The following is a 16,241-nucleotide window of genomic DNA, read 5'->3' on the forward strand; positions in this document are numbered from 1 at the left end:
TTATTGTGCAGCAAAACAAGGTCTACTGACTGACGGACAGACCATCTGAGGAACAACTCTCCGACATTGCAAAGATTTTTTGCTGAGGAGGCATAGTAAAATTACCTCGTATGGTCACCTTACCCCCCATTCTTCACAAAAAAACACTACCAACCACTCGGGTCTAAACCAATGAATAGACATTTCTATATTTTTTCAAGCAAAAAAATGAAATTGTTTAATTCTTTCAGAATTTGTCACACAAAATTGTTGTTTTCTTATAAACATAATTCTCAAAGCTGTTTATATGTTTTTGCACATAAAATGTTTTTATCTATTCAAAAATGTTACATTCTTTGAGTTAGTAACATTCTATAATGTATTGCTGCATGCGTTCAAGTAGAGATCACAAAAATACAAACATTGTTAAATCATCGTTTTCAGCGAAAGACCAATGTCTCCATGCCTCAGTCAGTGACCGTCCATATGCCGAGTGTTCAAACTGATGCGGGCTCCCCAGTGAAAGGTGGGCGCCCAGACAGTGCAGGAAGGAGCTGGCTGGGTGCGGAGCGAGACAACAGCATACACAGTGTCAGTTATAGTGAGGAGGTAGACATGCCCATTAACCAGCCAGTACAGAGTGTCACTGTGAGACAGAAGAATGGTAGGTAATGATAGTGTTGGATAATCCGACAAATTTCATAATCAATGTCAAATTGAAAAGGACAACCGTTATGGATGATTGAATTAGAAATTATCAATATTGTATGTTTATTTTAAACATTGAAAAAAAAATACACTTATGTTTATTTAAACAGCTTCTGTGTCTATATTTTTAAAATGAACACATTATTTTCAAGGAAAGTATAATGAATTAAAATACAAATTAGTTTTGGTACATATTTATCACCAAAATGGATGTATGGTGTCATTAACAAATGATATTATTTATGGCAAAATATGATACTAAGATGAGTTCATCTCTTTAATGACAATAACCATTGTCTGTTACTAGTAGCAAAACCAAGGTTCGACCTTGAGATTATAAAACTTTATCAGACTCCAGAATATCTCTCACAAATCATATTTGTTTTGTTTAGAGCCAGTCCAGAATCCCTCAGCAATGTCAATGGACCCGGTGTCAGATGAAGATGTTAGCGACTTTGAGGAAGAACCTGACTTACCCAGTGGGGCAGGGGAGAATAGGGGTGGGGCCAAACCTCCCTCACCCACCCCCGAACAGGATGAGGATGAAATCTCAGACCAGTAAGATCAATTGAAAATTTTTACCTGAGTTGTTAAGGAAGTAAAATTATTTGATTGGCAAAATTATTATCAAATATAAATCAAAAATGAAAACGTTGAAAAACTAGTTGATAAATTGATACCAGAAATTAGTGAAGTAATGAAAAGATTTTAAGATATATTATTCAACAAGCTATTCATTCCTTTATTCAAAAATATAAACAAATACATAGAGTACTGCCTTCAGATTGAAGTAAGTATATGGCTGCTAATGTTTATGACATGAGAAATTTTCCATCTGCTTATGATTGGATTATTCCCCCTGAATACTCCGAGTAGTACTGGCGTGAGACCACAGTTATTTTTACTATATGTTTCATATAGACACTAACCTGGCTTTTGACTTTATACACACCCCAATTGAAAAACAAGGACATGGCATCTCTAGAACAATTCAAGACACAAAATATAATCACAAGAAAACACCATGTTGACCATTGACCCGACTGTCAAAATTGAGTTCAAATACATAACCCTTCCGCCAGGGAGTCAATCGGCTACAAACAACTAATTTTCAGACTTCCACAAGCTATGATTTTTCCAATATTTACATTGAAAACTATCAATTTCTGCAATAGAGTGTCAAATTCAGTCAAGTTCTCTGCAAAAAGAACATTTTTTGCTTCTTTTTCATTCAATTTTGATAAAATATTGATACTTGAACACAAGCACTCTTTGTTTCTGTATTCACATCCGGATCTTGGTCAACGGGGGGCAGATAACTGTGGTCTTGAGCCTATTTAAGCAACATTTTTTCAGAAACAGACTTCAAAACTCCTATAGTTCAGCTTCAGGCTATATGCAACACATACTGAAAGTTTGGCAATGATATATCAAACACTAAATGAATGAGACAAGTATTAGCACCTGTGGTATTTTCATAAAAAGCAGAAACAGCCATTTCCCTCAAATGTTAAGCCGCAAACCTTTGAAGAGCCATTATTTCCTTATGCATTGGAATAATTTGACCAAGTAAAGTTTTCCTTGTAGCTTTTAATGGTGTCTATAGAACAGCACCACAAAACTGGCCTGCCTACTCTTTTAAGATTTTTTTCTAAGCAAAATAAGGTTTTTCCACTTCATCGGCTTAGTGTTTTATATAAAAAATGACATAGAGCCAAACTGAAATGCCTCAACTTGTCAAAATTTTGCTTTTCTGGTCCACTTATATACAAAGGTAACAGAACTGTCCAGTTTAACACAAGAAATTTAGTGATCATGTGTTAATAGACAGTCTAAACAACACTATATGCCAAATTGTTGGCTTCCGGGACAAATGGCGCAACAAAGGAAATGGCAAAAAACACACCAAAACTTAAAGATTCATGACAACTGCTAGTGTTTTCATGTATGAGGTGGCTACATGATGTAGAAAATGCAGAGGTAGCATTATTATGCCCATTTTTAAAAAAAAAATACTTTAAGAATCTGTTTTGAAGGCTAGATTTGGCATTAAATTCAGAGTACAGCACTTCACTATTGTCTATAAGATGCTTATTTACACCTGATTTGCTATAAATCTCACTCAATGGAATCATTTACACACAAACAAGTACTACAGAGTTGACTAACATCTTCATTCTTCTGAAATATTGGATTCAGAGCTGCATCTCCTGGATTTAGATTGCAGGACTACCGCCTGGGGAAAAGGCCGCAGCTAACTGGAGCTTATTGGCACATCATGAACTGCAAGCAAGACACAAAAGCAATGTTTTACACAAATAAAACTATCTGCCACTACTGTTAAAGTTTGAAAAAGGCCTGTAAACACTCATTTGAGGCATACACAACCTTTAATATAGTCATAAATGTGATAAATATGCAGAAAAGTTCATGAATTCAAAGATTTTCAGGACAAATTTAATAGAATATATAGTCTTTTGGACATTTTGCAATCAGTTTTTAACAACTCAAAGGTAAATCTCATCTTATTGAGTACCCAGATGCATTTTGCAAGCATTCAAACCAGACATGCTTAGAATTTCTTCTTACTTGGAGATGGTATTCCTTTCTTGAAAATCCTTGCCTAGAGCCGGTATCGAAAACCACACGAGACCACAGTTTTACCAGCACTGGTTCTTGTCCTTGAAAATTCCTCTGTGGCTACAGCAACCAGGCTGGCTATTAAAATAAGCAATAAATTAGGGGTTTTAAAACATTTATACTGTATTAAGGTTGTGTTTTTTAATGCATTAAGGGAAAAGGCTCTATTCTTTATGAAAACTGCTCACTTTTTATTTATTTTGCCTTGAGAAATGTCAAGTTTTTCAATGAATAAACTGAATAAATGAATGAATTAATGAATATATATGAATGATTGATAGAATGAATTAATGAAAGGTGGCATTATTTCTTTAAAATTGGGATCTCATTGTGTTGCTGTGATTGTTAAAGTATATGTTTTCTTGTCCATAAGCTGAAAATCATATGCACACTAAATAAAACATCATTCTGCATCCTATGTGCAGTAAGTTTTGTTTAATTGCTTATAGAATTTGCAATTAGTGTAATGTTTGCTTAAAAGAGCAAACAAAATGTGTGAATAGATGCACAATACAGACCAAAGACTGATACAAGTCAGCAGTTTCATTAGAAAATAATATTATTATCAAAGCCACATCAGAAATGATTGACAACATGAAAGAAATTCATTTAGGAATGGAACAAACAGTCTCAATGGGCTTTTATGACCAAACTGTCTCACTTTGTACTTCAGTTTGGATACCATTTTCTAATATATTATCTTGAAGTACTTACAAATTACAGCATGTTGGCAAACACCAAGTACAGCTTGACCTCTGGTGGGCAGCTTGGTGGGGGGGGGGGGGGTCTTCAACAGACAGTTCCTCCTGGGTCTGCTTCCTATGTTAAAAAAATCCCTCCATTTATACTTTGGAATTGAAAGTGAGGCTTTCATTCATTAGTTACCATCATTTGGAACTATTTCCAAACATTAAATTGAAAGTGAAAGTAGTTTTTTTTAAAAATGTCAAAAATATATAAGAAAATTATATATTATTAATTTATATTATGTAATATAAGATTTTCACATTTCATACTCAAACACCAATATTCTATGGCTAAGCACTGTCAACTGGCCAAATTTCAACCAGATAGCTGTATAAATTAAGAATTTATAACAATTTAAAATAGGCCACCCCTCCAAAAGCTTCCTCTATATCAGGCGAGAGACCACAGTTATTTTTACTATATGTTTCATATAGACACTAACCTGGCTTTTGACTTTATACACACCCCAATTGAAAAACAAGGACATGGCATCTCTAGAAAAATTCAAGACACAAAATATAATCACAAGAAAACACCATGTTGACCATTGACCCGACTGTCAAAATTGAGTTCAAATACATAACCCTTCCGCCAGGGAGTCAATCGGCTACAAACAACTAATTTTCAGACTTCCACAAGCTATGATTTTTCCAATATTTACATTGAAAACTATCAATTTCTGCAATAGAGTGTCAAATTCAGTCAAGTTCTCTGCAAAAAGAACATTTTTTTGCTTCTTTTTCATTCAATTTTAATAAAATATTGATACTTGAACACAAGCACTCTTTGTTTCTGTATTCACATCCGGATCTTGGTCAACGGGGGGCAGATAACTGTGGTCTTGAGCCTACTGGTATATTTCTCAAACAAAAAACATCTGAAAGAACTAATAAACAAGTACTCAATTCTTATCTTTCTTTGAAAGAAAAATAATTAAGTACTGTCCAATTTTGATAATATTCGTTGCTGTTGTGCAAACAATACGTTGCTGTCATTTTCAATTACAACATGTGGTTCAAAGGGAAGAGCCATTAGTTTATAGACTAATCTAATGGTAAATGTTTATTTTCTTACAGGCCTCCAAGCCCAGTCCATGCAGAAATCACAATGTCAGGCCTTATGGGGCTGCTGGCTTACGTAGAGACAGATCTGCAGGAGGCACTGGCACTGGAAGGATACTATCGGACACGTAATCCAGATGAGAACTACCGCAAACATGTCATACAGTATGTAAATATGCTCATTTACAACAACATCTATTGCATGTTCGAAATTCATTTACTGAAAATTAGTTTAGTATGAAATATTAAAGTTTAAGTAATTGATGTACTTGTCTTGACTTCATAGCAAGGATGGCACAGTTGTGGTTTGTTGTGTTGGTGCTTAAATAGGTCATAATTATTTGTACTGATCTTTAATTATTGGTACTGATCTTAAAATGTTGTATATATTTTATTGATTGGTATATTTTGTGTAACAGCAAGGCCAACAGTAATGGGGATCTTTCAAGTCTTGACGGTGAATTGGTAAGCATGGTCATACTACAACAGTTAGCCCTAGTTGGGCACCGGCTTCCAGGTGGATGTATGCTTTCTGACACTCTCCTGCTGCAACCTGGGCTTACTGAGGCAAACATCAGGTACTAGTTGTTCTCATTTGTTGTGATGGTTCGAATTTAATTTTTTATGCTTTCATTAAAAGACAAATTTATTAGTTCACTTACACAATTGTCAAACTTTAGTTGAAATACAGCAATAGACTTCCAGTAATGTTGCCAGAATTTTTAAAATTTTACATTTTCTGGCTCATGACTTGATCAAAATTCTAATAACAGTGAATGTATAGTAAAACTACCATCGTTTGAGCAGGCGATCATTTAAGAACTGGAGATCGGTCAATTTCAATGCTTAGTCCCAATCGTTATCCCTTCTTCTTTCATATAAAATATACTGATGATGGATAGAAACCTAAATAAGTAGGCTCAAGCACCATTGCCGGTCCCAAATACACGGCTCATGCACAAAACTACATGATTAACATGAGGCCATATTAACATAAATGGTGCCGAAGTAAACAACCGGTATGATGTCTTCAAACTTTGATAAAACATTGTAAGACATTTCATAACAGACTTAAATGGAAACTTGGGTTGTACGAAACATCGGATCACTCGAGGTTTTAGCTCAGGCCACAGCATCCTGGAACGATTGTAGTTTTACTGTGTGTCCTGTATATTATTTAACTATTTACTTTACTTCATTTGCCCATATCAGAGTATGTTTACAGATGAATAATTTTGTTTCGTCATCGCTATTCAGAGATAATTTGCATCGTGATGCAAAGTCCCTGTGGTCCCGCCTCCTTGAGCATTTCCTGCTGCTGGTGCGTGGCCGTGTAATGGGGACACGGGAAGTTGCTCATGTGTTTGTACCCTGTCTTCTCCATGAACTCTCACACTACCAAGAACAGGTAACTAACACATATTTCGGATTGTGAAAGTGTTGAAGTTGGTATATTTAAGTAACTATTATATTTTGGGAGCTGTTCATTTGGTATGATAGAGGATTGCATATTGATAACCTATATTTTTCCAAAACCCTGGTGATGAAATGTTTCATCATATATGTATTACTTATGAAGTTGTTGGCTAGAGATATTCAATGGGAAAACAAAATAAATGCATTGTGTAGTTTCAAAGTATATATTGAAGAATAAGTAGTTTTCCGGTACATCAGTGATGTGATTTTGTTGGTGAATTCGCAGATTTCCATGGATGAAATGGCTCCAGGGACAAAATAAAATTTAAACTGATTAAAAAAAGTCAAATTTATGCATTTGGTACCCATTGCTGAATTGGTATCAGCCTTTTAGCTGCCAGGTCAGTCATATCCCAGTACATGTAAATGCCATACATACATTCCAGGCAGTAAGATTGCTAGAGGATATTCTCGAGGGCCTTCTCCGCTCAGGGACTGGGCCAGTACACAACGGGGCGGGGCGGACATCCCCTGGGCCAGGAGATAGCATTACCCTGGACACCGCCCGCTCCAGTCAGCAGGGACAAGGTGAGGGCACAGGGGGGCTTTAGTTTAGTTTATAATGCAGGTAATGTCTTTGATAGTATAAACCAGTACTGTGTCCATTATGAAGCCATGAGAAAATACTTTTAATGGGGATCGAAAGCCACAAGCTTTTGAGTCAAAGGTTGACACCTTATAGCAAATAACCTGTTCTACAATCAGGCTCATATCATTTGTGAAAACTAGTTAGATTATAGATATTTTAAAACATTTAAGAATTCAGTTTACCGAGTCTGAGTCTGAAACTCTAATTCACGACATTAGTGAATATGAGTCCTGCTTTTGATAAGCTTTACAAAATATATTTTATCTGAGAGCTTTATTGAGAAGTGCTTGCTAATGAAAGCTTAGTGCTATATTGCAAAATACCTGGGGCCATGATTATGAACAGTCTCAAGTCAAGTTGCAAATCTGCACTCCATTGTAACTTTTTTTCTAGATCAGTTTTGTGGCCAACTTAATTAACCTGAATTGTATTATTATTCCACATTGTACTATTTTTCACTTTCACTTTTGTAAAATTAATGGAATAATGATGATTCTTTGTAAATTAATAAAAGTGATTTCCTGAGTCTGGATGTGGACTTGAGACTGTATATAATCATGGCCCCTTGTGTCCGAAATCAAGTTCCTTCTTATCTGATAGTTAGAAAGCTATGTGGTGGAAACAAAAGCATAAACCAATGAATACAAAAATATTGAAACCACTTTTCCCATGAAATAGTTCCATGTTATATAACATTGCGTATCAATAGATATATAGATAGATATTCCACTATTGTTGTGTATGAATTTCAGTTGTATATGAAAACCTCAACTATGCAGGTATTGCTTATAATAGTTAACTATTAGTTAGCATGCTCCTTACTGCTTTTCTTGTTGTCGTCTTTCTTATGATTATTTTTTGACCTTGGTCATACATTGTTTCATGGAGAGTTTCATTGAAAGTTTCATAAGATTAATGGCTGATCTAGAAAATGCTTACATGTAGGCTTAGTGCTTAAACTTCCTCTTATTAACATATTTACTATTTCATTTGTTTCTTTTTATGTACTTTTTAGCGCATTTTTTTTGAAAGAATTTTTTGGAGGTATTGTCAATGGTTTGGTGTCGAAGTCAGCGACATCATGCAAAAACTTAAACCTTGGCCATAACTCAAAAATCGATCAAGATATTTAAATAAAGCTTGGTACACATGTTGGCAGAGAAAATACACAAATGCACATCAAGGCCCATTACTCTGGCTTCAATAACTGCTGAGTTAGGCTCCATTTCTGAATGATGATTGACAGAAATTTACAGCTGATCTTTAAAATGTATTCATTTAGATTTAGTCTAATTGATGTTCCTCTTAATAACATAAGATATTATGTAGTGACTTACTTTTTCAGATGTTCTTTTTAAGTCCAGTAACTTCATTTTCACATAAAAAATGTCCATTTCTTTCTGTAACATTAACTGAGCGCTTTAGCTTTGATGTAATTACACAGCAAAAAGTCACGTTTAAACTTTCACATATGCTTTGAAATTTTCACAAATGCTTTGAAATTTTATTTATTTAGAAAAACTTTCATTTGCTCTTCTGTTAAGGCATGCTTTATAATTCTGTTATGTTTGCATCAATGTTGAAATTTATGGTATATTATTTGTAACCTGAATACCATGGAAAAAGTAACCTAAGTTTTACTGTTTTTGTTTGGTCAATAACATATCTGATGTGCAGAAAGCTTATTATTTCATCCAGCCATTGGTTAAAAATAAATGATGTTAACTTTTTATGCCTGGTAACTGCATTTAATTTTGGTATTATTTGAAAGGAAATTGCTTGCTGAGTATGGTACTTAATATAAAATAAATAACTGAAAAAAGCATTATATATAAAGTGATTGCAGTTTGTAATCTCTCCACATACTGGTAAAAAGGATTGTTTGTAATATATTTTTTCATGAATTCTATTCCCTCTTTACTCAATAAACCTTTTCAAATGATATCAAAACACTATGGGGTCGCCAGACATCCAAAATTCACATAATTGTACATCAGTGGCCGTAACAGTTTTGCTTAAAACCTAACTCGCCAGGTATCTACCTTTCTGAACTATATAACAAGTTAATTATTTTTCATCTTTTATTCAAATCAAAATTTGAAAATTCTTTGTGACTTTTTTAATTTCATCTGCTCTTTTGTCAAGTTTCATTTTTGATGTAAGCAAAACTAAACAGCATGTTTATCATGTAAAGAAAAAAGCAACAACTTTGAAGTGGTATTCAGATAACAATAGAATGTACAATAGAATGTACAATAGCGGTAGACCTCACACTAGCTGTTTGTCACTAAATGTTGTGGTTTTGTTTTTTCTGATTCCCCTTGGTAACAGTTCCACGTCTCAAGTTTGGCAGTCTTGTTGATAGCAAGCGCTTCAGTGACGATGAATCGAGCATGATCACTCAAAGCATGGCCACAGATAATGGTCCTAAAGTGCCACTCAATGGTAAGGATAAGGTTGAAACCCTCCCCAATAGCTGTTGTAGTGCTCGATATTTTCCCGTAGAAATCTTGTACTTACCTGAAATTTATCAACATGGTCTCGTCTTAAGACCTAACCTAGTGGCTCCAACTTGCTTAGGCTGATGTTATGATATTATACTATATAATGCTAAAACATTCAGTTGATAATAATTGTAATGAAAACATTTTTTTTTATTTTAGGACATTTAATAAAAAATGTGTCAAACAAGTTCTAAAATTCAAAATTAATTGCAATTTTAATGGCAAAAATGCTTTGTAAACATATTCAATGAAATTATACCTATTCTTTTTCAATACAAGCTTCCAACTTTGAGCTGAAAATTCCCTGATGCAACACATTTTAGTAATGATGTATTCTTGTAAGGTGTTCTTTAAGTAAGGAGAAAACCTATGCTTCGCTTGCTTGATAGAGTTTTCTAAACATTGCTGATAAAAATTACTTGTTTAAGTTCCTTCTTTTTCCAGTTAGTTTAATGCTTTTGTTCATCACAGATACTTGGATACTTTTTTCAGATTTTTGTGTGTATTCTATATAGACAAAACTGAATAAATGAGTTGTCTCTCTCAGAACATCAGTTATTGATAGATTTCTGGTACTTAATCATAGACATAAATTTCTGTCTGCTCATATGCCATTTTTTGCATGTGTCATTCATATTTCTATCACATACAAACTTAAGAATTATATATCTACAATAAATATGTATTTTTTACATACGTAAATGATATTATGTTTTGACTTACTTAGATCCTTCTTAATTTTCACATGTGCACTGTAAATAAATATAAAAAAATCTAGATAAATGCATTTATGTTTTTGTTTTTTTCTATAAAAAATATATCTTTTCTTATTCAAGTACATGATTGATATTTTCATTTGTGGCAAAAGTAAATTTACTGATTCTTTACTAATACTTTACTGACACTGATAAATTATAAAACACAAAAATTAAAAAATGGCATGTATAGAACTGATGCTTCTACATTTAATAAAACCTACACATAAACTCGAATACCTTACAGAGACAGAGGCTTACAAGACTCTAGTGAGTGGCACACTGCCCCGCCAGCAGGTGGCGCCACAACATGACGACACAGACAACTCGGACAACGAGCTAGAGAAACAGGTGGCCTCCACCCTCTCTCCTCGCAGTACCGGCAGGTGAGCAAGCCGACATGGCTTATCAGGATGTAACTAAAGCGCCTATCAATTCTATGTCTCAGATGATCGAAGGTGTTCTAGAATTAAAACAAAACTTGTGGCCAAAAAAGGTTGAGTTTTACCGTCTGTTTCCTAGGTGGCGGTTTCACAGGGCCTGTGATAACCATGCTGGTTTAGAAATTTGGCTTGCCAGTTCTCAACCAACATCTAGACACATAACATATTGATAGGTGTTTTAAAGTCCTATAGTTTCTAGCTTAATACTGATGATTATTTAAGCATGATATCTTAGCTTGATATAAGGTTGTTTTTTACAGGAGGCAGTGTTATTCTATATTGTTTCCCTAGTTAAGGCAGAGATTTGTGTCTTTGATTGAGAGAATGTTCCCTTCTAGCCATCTCATCTCACGCTGGGCAAATAGTTGTCACTTTAGAATTTGTTGTAATGATCTTATGCTGTAACAGTTACTTAACTTAACAAATGAAGGTTAAGTTTGCATATGTTTACCGTAATTACGGTATACAATAGAAATTACAGGGCCAACCCCAGTAATCGAAAACTTGTAATGGAGTTCCTTCGTGGTTAAAGGATAGGACAATGCTGAATCAAATTAAACTGCATCCAATTATTAGATATTACACCATATTTTAGTTTCGATACATCTAATAGGAAAGCGGGGAAAGACAATCTTGTATTTGCCTTTTCTCCACGAAGTCAAAATAGGTAAGCCGTGTATTTCCTATGGCCTCATTAAATCAAGTTAGTACACTCTCACTGAAAGTAACATGGCTTAAAAGCAAGTTTAAGTTTCCGAGAAATAATTTAAAAAACAACAACAAATTTTTATTAAATGCATCAAAATATCTAGTACGAGGGATGTTCAACTAGGCTATAGCCATTTAATATAAATGTTTTATTTAGTGGAACCTAATCTGGTATAGTGTGCACCGCCTTAGCATTAAATGGCTTTACTTATTGTCTTTCTTAAAAAAAAATGAGTGTAATTATAGCATTTGTTTCATGATAGGCAAAAAATGTATATTTTGCATTTTTCCTGTCCAAACATTATCTATCCACATATATAATTAAATCTAAAAGTTATTGAAGAAGTAAATGAACTTCTTGAACAGCCGTCTTATGTCTAGTTACCGGTAAATATCTAGTAAGTTTATTTTTTATTATTTCTACGGTAAGTTATGAGGGTCTCAGATAATACAAGTTTCTTAGACTATGCCTGATGAGAGTGTACAAGCTGATTCCCAATCCAGTAGTCAGGCCTTTCTGTTAACACCTCTTTCAATGTAGTTCTAATTAACTTTTGATTTTGTCTGTTTTTTGAAGGAAAAAAAAATGAGGTATTGTCATAGCCAGCAGCTTATAAAAATATAATTGTTATGTTAGCTAAAAACAAGTTCAAAATATTGATATGGAAGCAAAGACACATTTTGCAATAAACGATGAAGTCATGCACATGTAAAGTAAGACCATAACTTAATTTTATGATATGGAGTTATTCCCCTTTACCGACTTAAAACAAGCATTGGCATCGGCTTTGGGTGCTCTTGTTTGAATTTGAGTTTAGGCCATTCCATGCATGATTTTTGTGAAATGTTTTACAGTTTATCTTTCAGCAACTTTCTCTATTTGATACAAGAAATTTGAGACTTGTCACAATGCTCATCTAACTCAGTGATTCATTTTGCTGCCCATCCCAAGTCTTCTACACTTTTTTTCCTCATTATTCTGACAAATGCATTACAACAGCAAGATGCATTATTTGGAAGTAATTTGTTCACTAAACTATTCATTGGAATCTCTCGTTTTTACTCAGAGGCTTGTTTCAATAAAATGTCTTAACCGTAAACCTTACAATGCTGAATGCTTGTGGAAATCTATTTAGTAACCGGCAGAATCTACATGATAAATGTCATACATGTACTATATTTTCATTGAAGCGCAGTTTTCACCATACACATTGTTATGCCTGGAAATGAATAGTCTGAAGCCTTATGATCATTATTAAAATGGAGTCCAGGAATCTTTGTTCTAGAATATGTGTTCCCATGGAAACATTCATGCAAATTTCAAAATGAATCACTGACTAACTATCTGTTATTTTAATACAATTTGGTATCATTTGAATGGGAATTGCTAGCTGATTTCTAATATGTTAATAAATAATTGAAAATACATTGTACATAAAGTTATTCCAGTGTATATTTTTGCTTTTTATTTCAACCGAAATCGGAGACGAAAAAACATACGGCCATCTTTCAAAACAGCTTGTTTGTAATACCAATTTTGATATAAATTTTACATGTTTTTATTCATACATAAAACACTTTCAAATGAATGATACCAAAGCAATATGGAGTTACCAAGCCAAAAATCACATCAGTCGGATTATGTCGAGTTTGGACATTTTTTTTCAGACACCTCAAAACTTTAATATTTATTTAGTATTTGTTATGTAATAACATATGATTAGTTATATATTGAGTGCCTTCCAAATACCTTGGTTTATTATAGGTATTTTTACAATTACTATTTTGACAGATATTTCTATGTTTAGTGAGGGTGAGATAAAATGTATCTTTTTTTGCTAAAATATAGGATTGCAGTTTTGCATATAGAATAATATATGCTAAAAATCACTGCAGGAACATCATCATTTTTCCATTATGTTTTTATTTATCAATGATTGAATTTTTAATCGTGTTGTAGTGCTATTGTAACGAGAGTGAATCGAGTGTGGCTAGTTTTGTTAAGTTATGCATTATAGACAAAAAACAGCATTACCATAGTAACATCATAATTAACAATTTGATTTTAAAGGATTTTTATAGTGAAGTATGTTTCAGAAAAGTACCCAAAGCTACTATAGCTTTTGTTTTGGAGGTCCAAACTGAGGTGTAAAAGTAAAAATGGTTGCTATACTCACGTTTAAAGAAACCATTTACTACTGTTTGCATGGAAATTTACTCGTCAATCAGTTAAACAAAGCATGATCATATTTTATGCCATCATGCATTGAAGAGATAGTAAATTTGTACAACCTCACAGCGATTCAAACAGCCATTTTTCTACTTCTAGAGTTTCGTTTGTCACCTCTCCATTCTTGTAAAATTTAAATCTACGATTGAAATGGTCTGTTGTGATGAATCCAATGCAAAATGTACATGTTGTGATGCTTTGAGGGGGTATGAGCCTGCCTCTTCAGTAGTTAGTTCCTGGTGTTACATCAAAATATATGCCACATAATAAAGGCTACAGTCAGTTCCTTTGATGTGGGAAGTCAACCTACAGATGTTGCACTTTCCATTGGTGGATTGAGAATATAAAGTTCAATGCTATATAAGACTGAAATATTGAGTTCATTTTCAAACACTAGTTCAATGAGACATTTCATTCATGTCCTGCTTTCCAAGGCAGATTATTCAAGTTTTAGCCTTTTTTATCAGGAGACAACTTTCAATAATTATCCAAATATCATGTATAGTTGCCCAAGTTTTCCAAAAACAGATTTTCAAAACCGTCAAGGAAAACAGTCTTGGTTTTATGATAGCCTTGATTTTGTTGTCATTTGGGCATATTTCAATACCTGTTCAAGATATGCAAAAAAAACTGGTACACATGTTGGTAGATATGATCCAACCATGTAAAACAAGATCCATAACTCTGGCCTTAATAATTTTGAGTTATGCCTCTAGTTTGACTAAAATAAGATGAGCTGTGGCTTTAAATTGCTCTTGTTTTATTAGGACAGATGAAGTAAATCTGAATGTTGCAATTTAGCACTGTTCAAGCATAAAGTTTTATATTTGATGAAATAGGACGGATTTAGATAGCATTTTACATTGATCAGACTTGATCTTTTGCTTTATTCATTCAAAGCATAATCTAACTATAACTCCTTCCTCTATCAAAATTGCTTCAAATATACTTTTTCATAAATCAACTTAAAAATGTTACGGAAAATATGGCAGCTAGTGTTTATATGTCATTTTCATGCACATTAATTGATCACTTCTGTTTGCAAACATTTATATGTATTTTATTCGAGTGAATTCTCATTGAGCTTCGATATTTCTCTACCTATATTGATTCAGGCTATGTTTATTCTAATTAAACTTTCACATTAACCAGAATATGACTTCTACGCATAAAGTTTAGAATCAGATGAGAACTGCAAAAGTTTGTAAGTTTGTGATTAAAATATGTATGTAGAAGTCATGTTTTGATATTTGTTTCAGAATTCATCATATATTCATGACTGATGTGTGCACTTCATTTACTAACTGCAGTTCTTTCTCTCATTGTAATTGTTCCAGTAAACCCCGTACTGACCCCCCAGTAGAAGTCCCCACTAGTGCCCCTCTAGAGGAGTCACATGACCTGTCACATGATGAGTCACATGAGCAGGAGCCTCTGTCTGACTTGAGTTCCCCTTTGGGGCCTCCTGTGTATGTTCCAACAGGGGCTCCCACAGGGATGCAACAACAAAGGTACCGGTGCATGTGTTGCTTCACTGTTATTTTAGCCCTGTCCTTGTTTTGGTTAAGGTCACATATAACCCCATAATGTAGTTTTATTTGGTTGTTTATTAAAAGTTATTGGTGGATGGGTAAGGCTTAGTGGATGGGTTACGCTTTTAAAAGATGGTGAGCAGAACTTCTATTTGATCAAATAAAAATTCTAGAAAAAAAATGGTGTTGCATCAATTCATTTACATATTATCGTTACCCCTGTGTTTTAATTCTTTGATCATCATTTCTCTTTATTTTATCATTTATAACCTTGATACACAGAGATATCTAGCTAGTCACTGCTTGCCTGCAAATACTTTTATTCATAGTGCTTTCAATTGCTATTTTTTGAGGATTATGGAATAATTATTTAAGTAAGATTTCCATCACTCAGCACAAAACGTTTATTCATTGTCTTTAACTAAAATTAACAGTGGATGTATTTGACTAATGCATTGTGCTATATTACTCACTATACATGCTTAACATGCTAATGAATATTACTAATATCGAATGTACATTTTTTCTAGTTAGTTATTTCTCTATAGTAAGTTACTGGTAATAGGATTACTTATCAGTTTCACTATATAATGGGATGTTTTAAATTTTAAAATTTCAAATGTAACCTTCATGATACATGTATACTAAAGCTATGTTTATATAAAGGCCGGTAGGATCAATTTGAGTTTAAATAAATAGATTTATGTATAGTAAACAGTTACATTTTTTTATCAACAAAAAACCTTTTTCTTAAACTACTAGTGTAATCTTGAAATGCATTTTGCAATAATTAATGATTTAATGTAAGTATGTTTTTACACAATACTGACATCTAGAAAATGAAATTGCTGATAATAATTTGAAACAAT

At 33.5% G+C, this 16,241-nt stretch overlaps 1 protein-coding gene across 8 annotated transcripts in view; it reads left to right on the forward strand.

The window, feature by feature from the left end:
* Nucleotides 1-16,241, forward strand: part of LOC128207191 (centrosomal protein kizuna-like) — a 28,401-nt gene that overhangs the window by 5,291 nt on the left and 6,869 nt on the right. For 3 of the 8 annotated variants that reach the window (XM_052909980.1, XM_052909981.1, XM_052909983.1), the window contains 10 exons: nt 424-643; nt 1,080-1,245; nt 5,151-5,300; nt 5,555-5,713; nt 6,393-6,543; nt 6,998-7,139; nt 7,953-7,979; nt 9,532-9,645; nt 10,707-10,845; nt 15,178-15,351. In XM_052909980.1, coding sequence (XP_052765940.1) covers nt 424-643; nt 1,080-1,245; nt 5,151-5,300; nt 5,555-5,713; nt 6,393-6,543; nt 6,998-7,139; nt 7,953-7,979; nt 9,532-9,645; nt 10,707-10,845; nt 15,178-15,351 — 1,442 coding nt within the window. Of the gene's footprint in view, nt 1-423; nt 644-1,079; nt 1,246-5,150; nt 5,301-5,554; nt 5,714-6,392; nt 6,544-6,997; nt 7,140-7,952; nt 7,980-9,531; nt 9,646-10,706; nt 10,846-13,402; nt 13,424-15,177; nt 15,352-16,241 lie in introns of all 8 variants that reach the window. The other 5 variants (XR_008256662.1, XM_052909987.1, XM_052909984.1 and 2 more) reach the window with 5 other exon arrangements.

Source organism: Mya arenaria, chromosome 11, assembly GCF_026914265.1.
Source record: "Mya arenaria isolate MELC-2E11 chromosome 11, ASM2691426v1".
In the NCBI taxonomy this organism is placed as follows: domain Eukaryota; kingdom Metazoa; phylum Mollusca; class Bivalvia; order Myida; family Myidae; genus Mya; species Mya arenaria.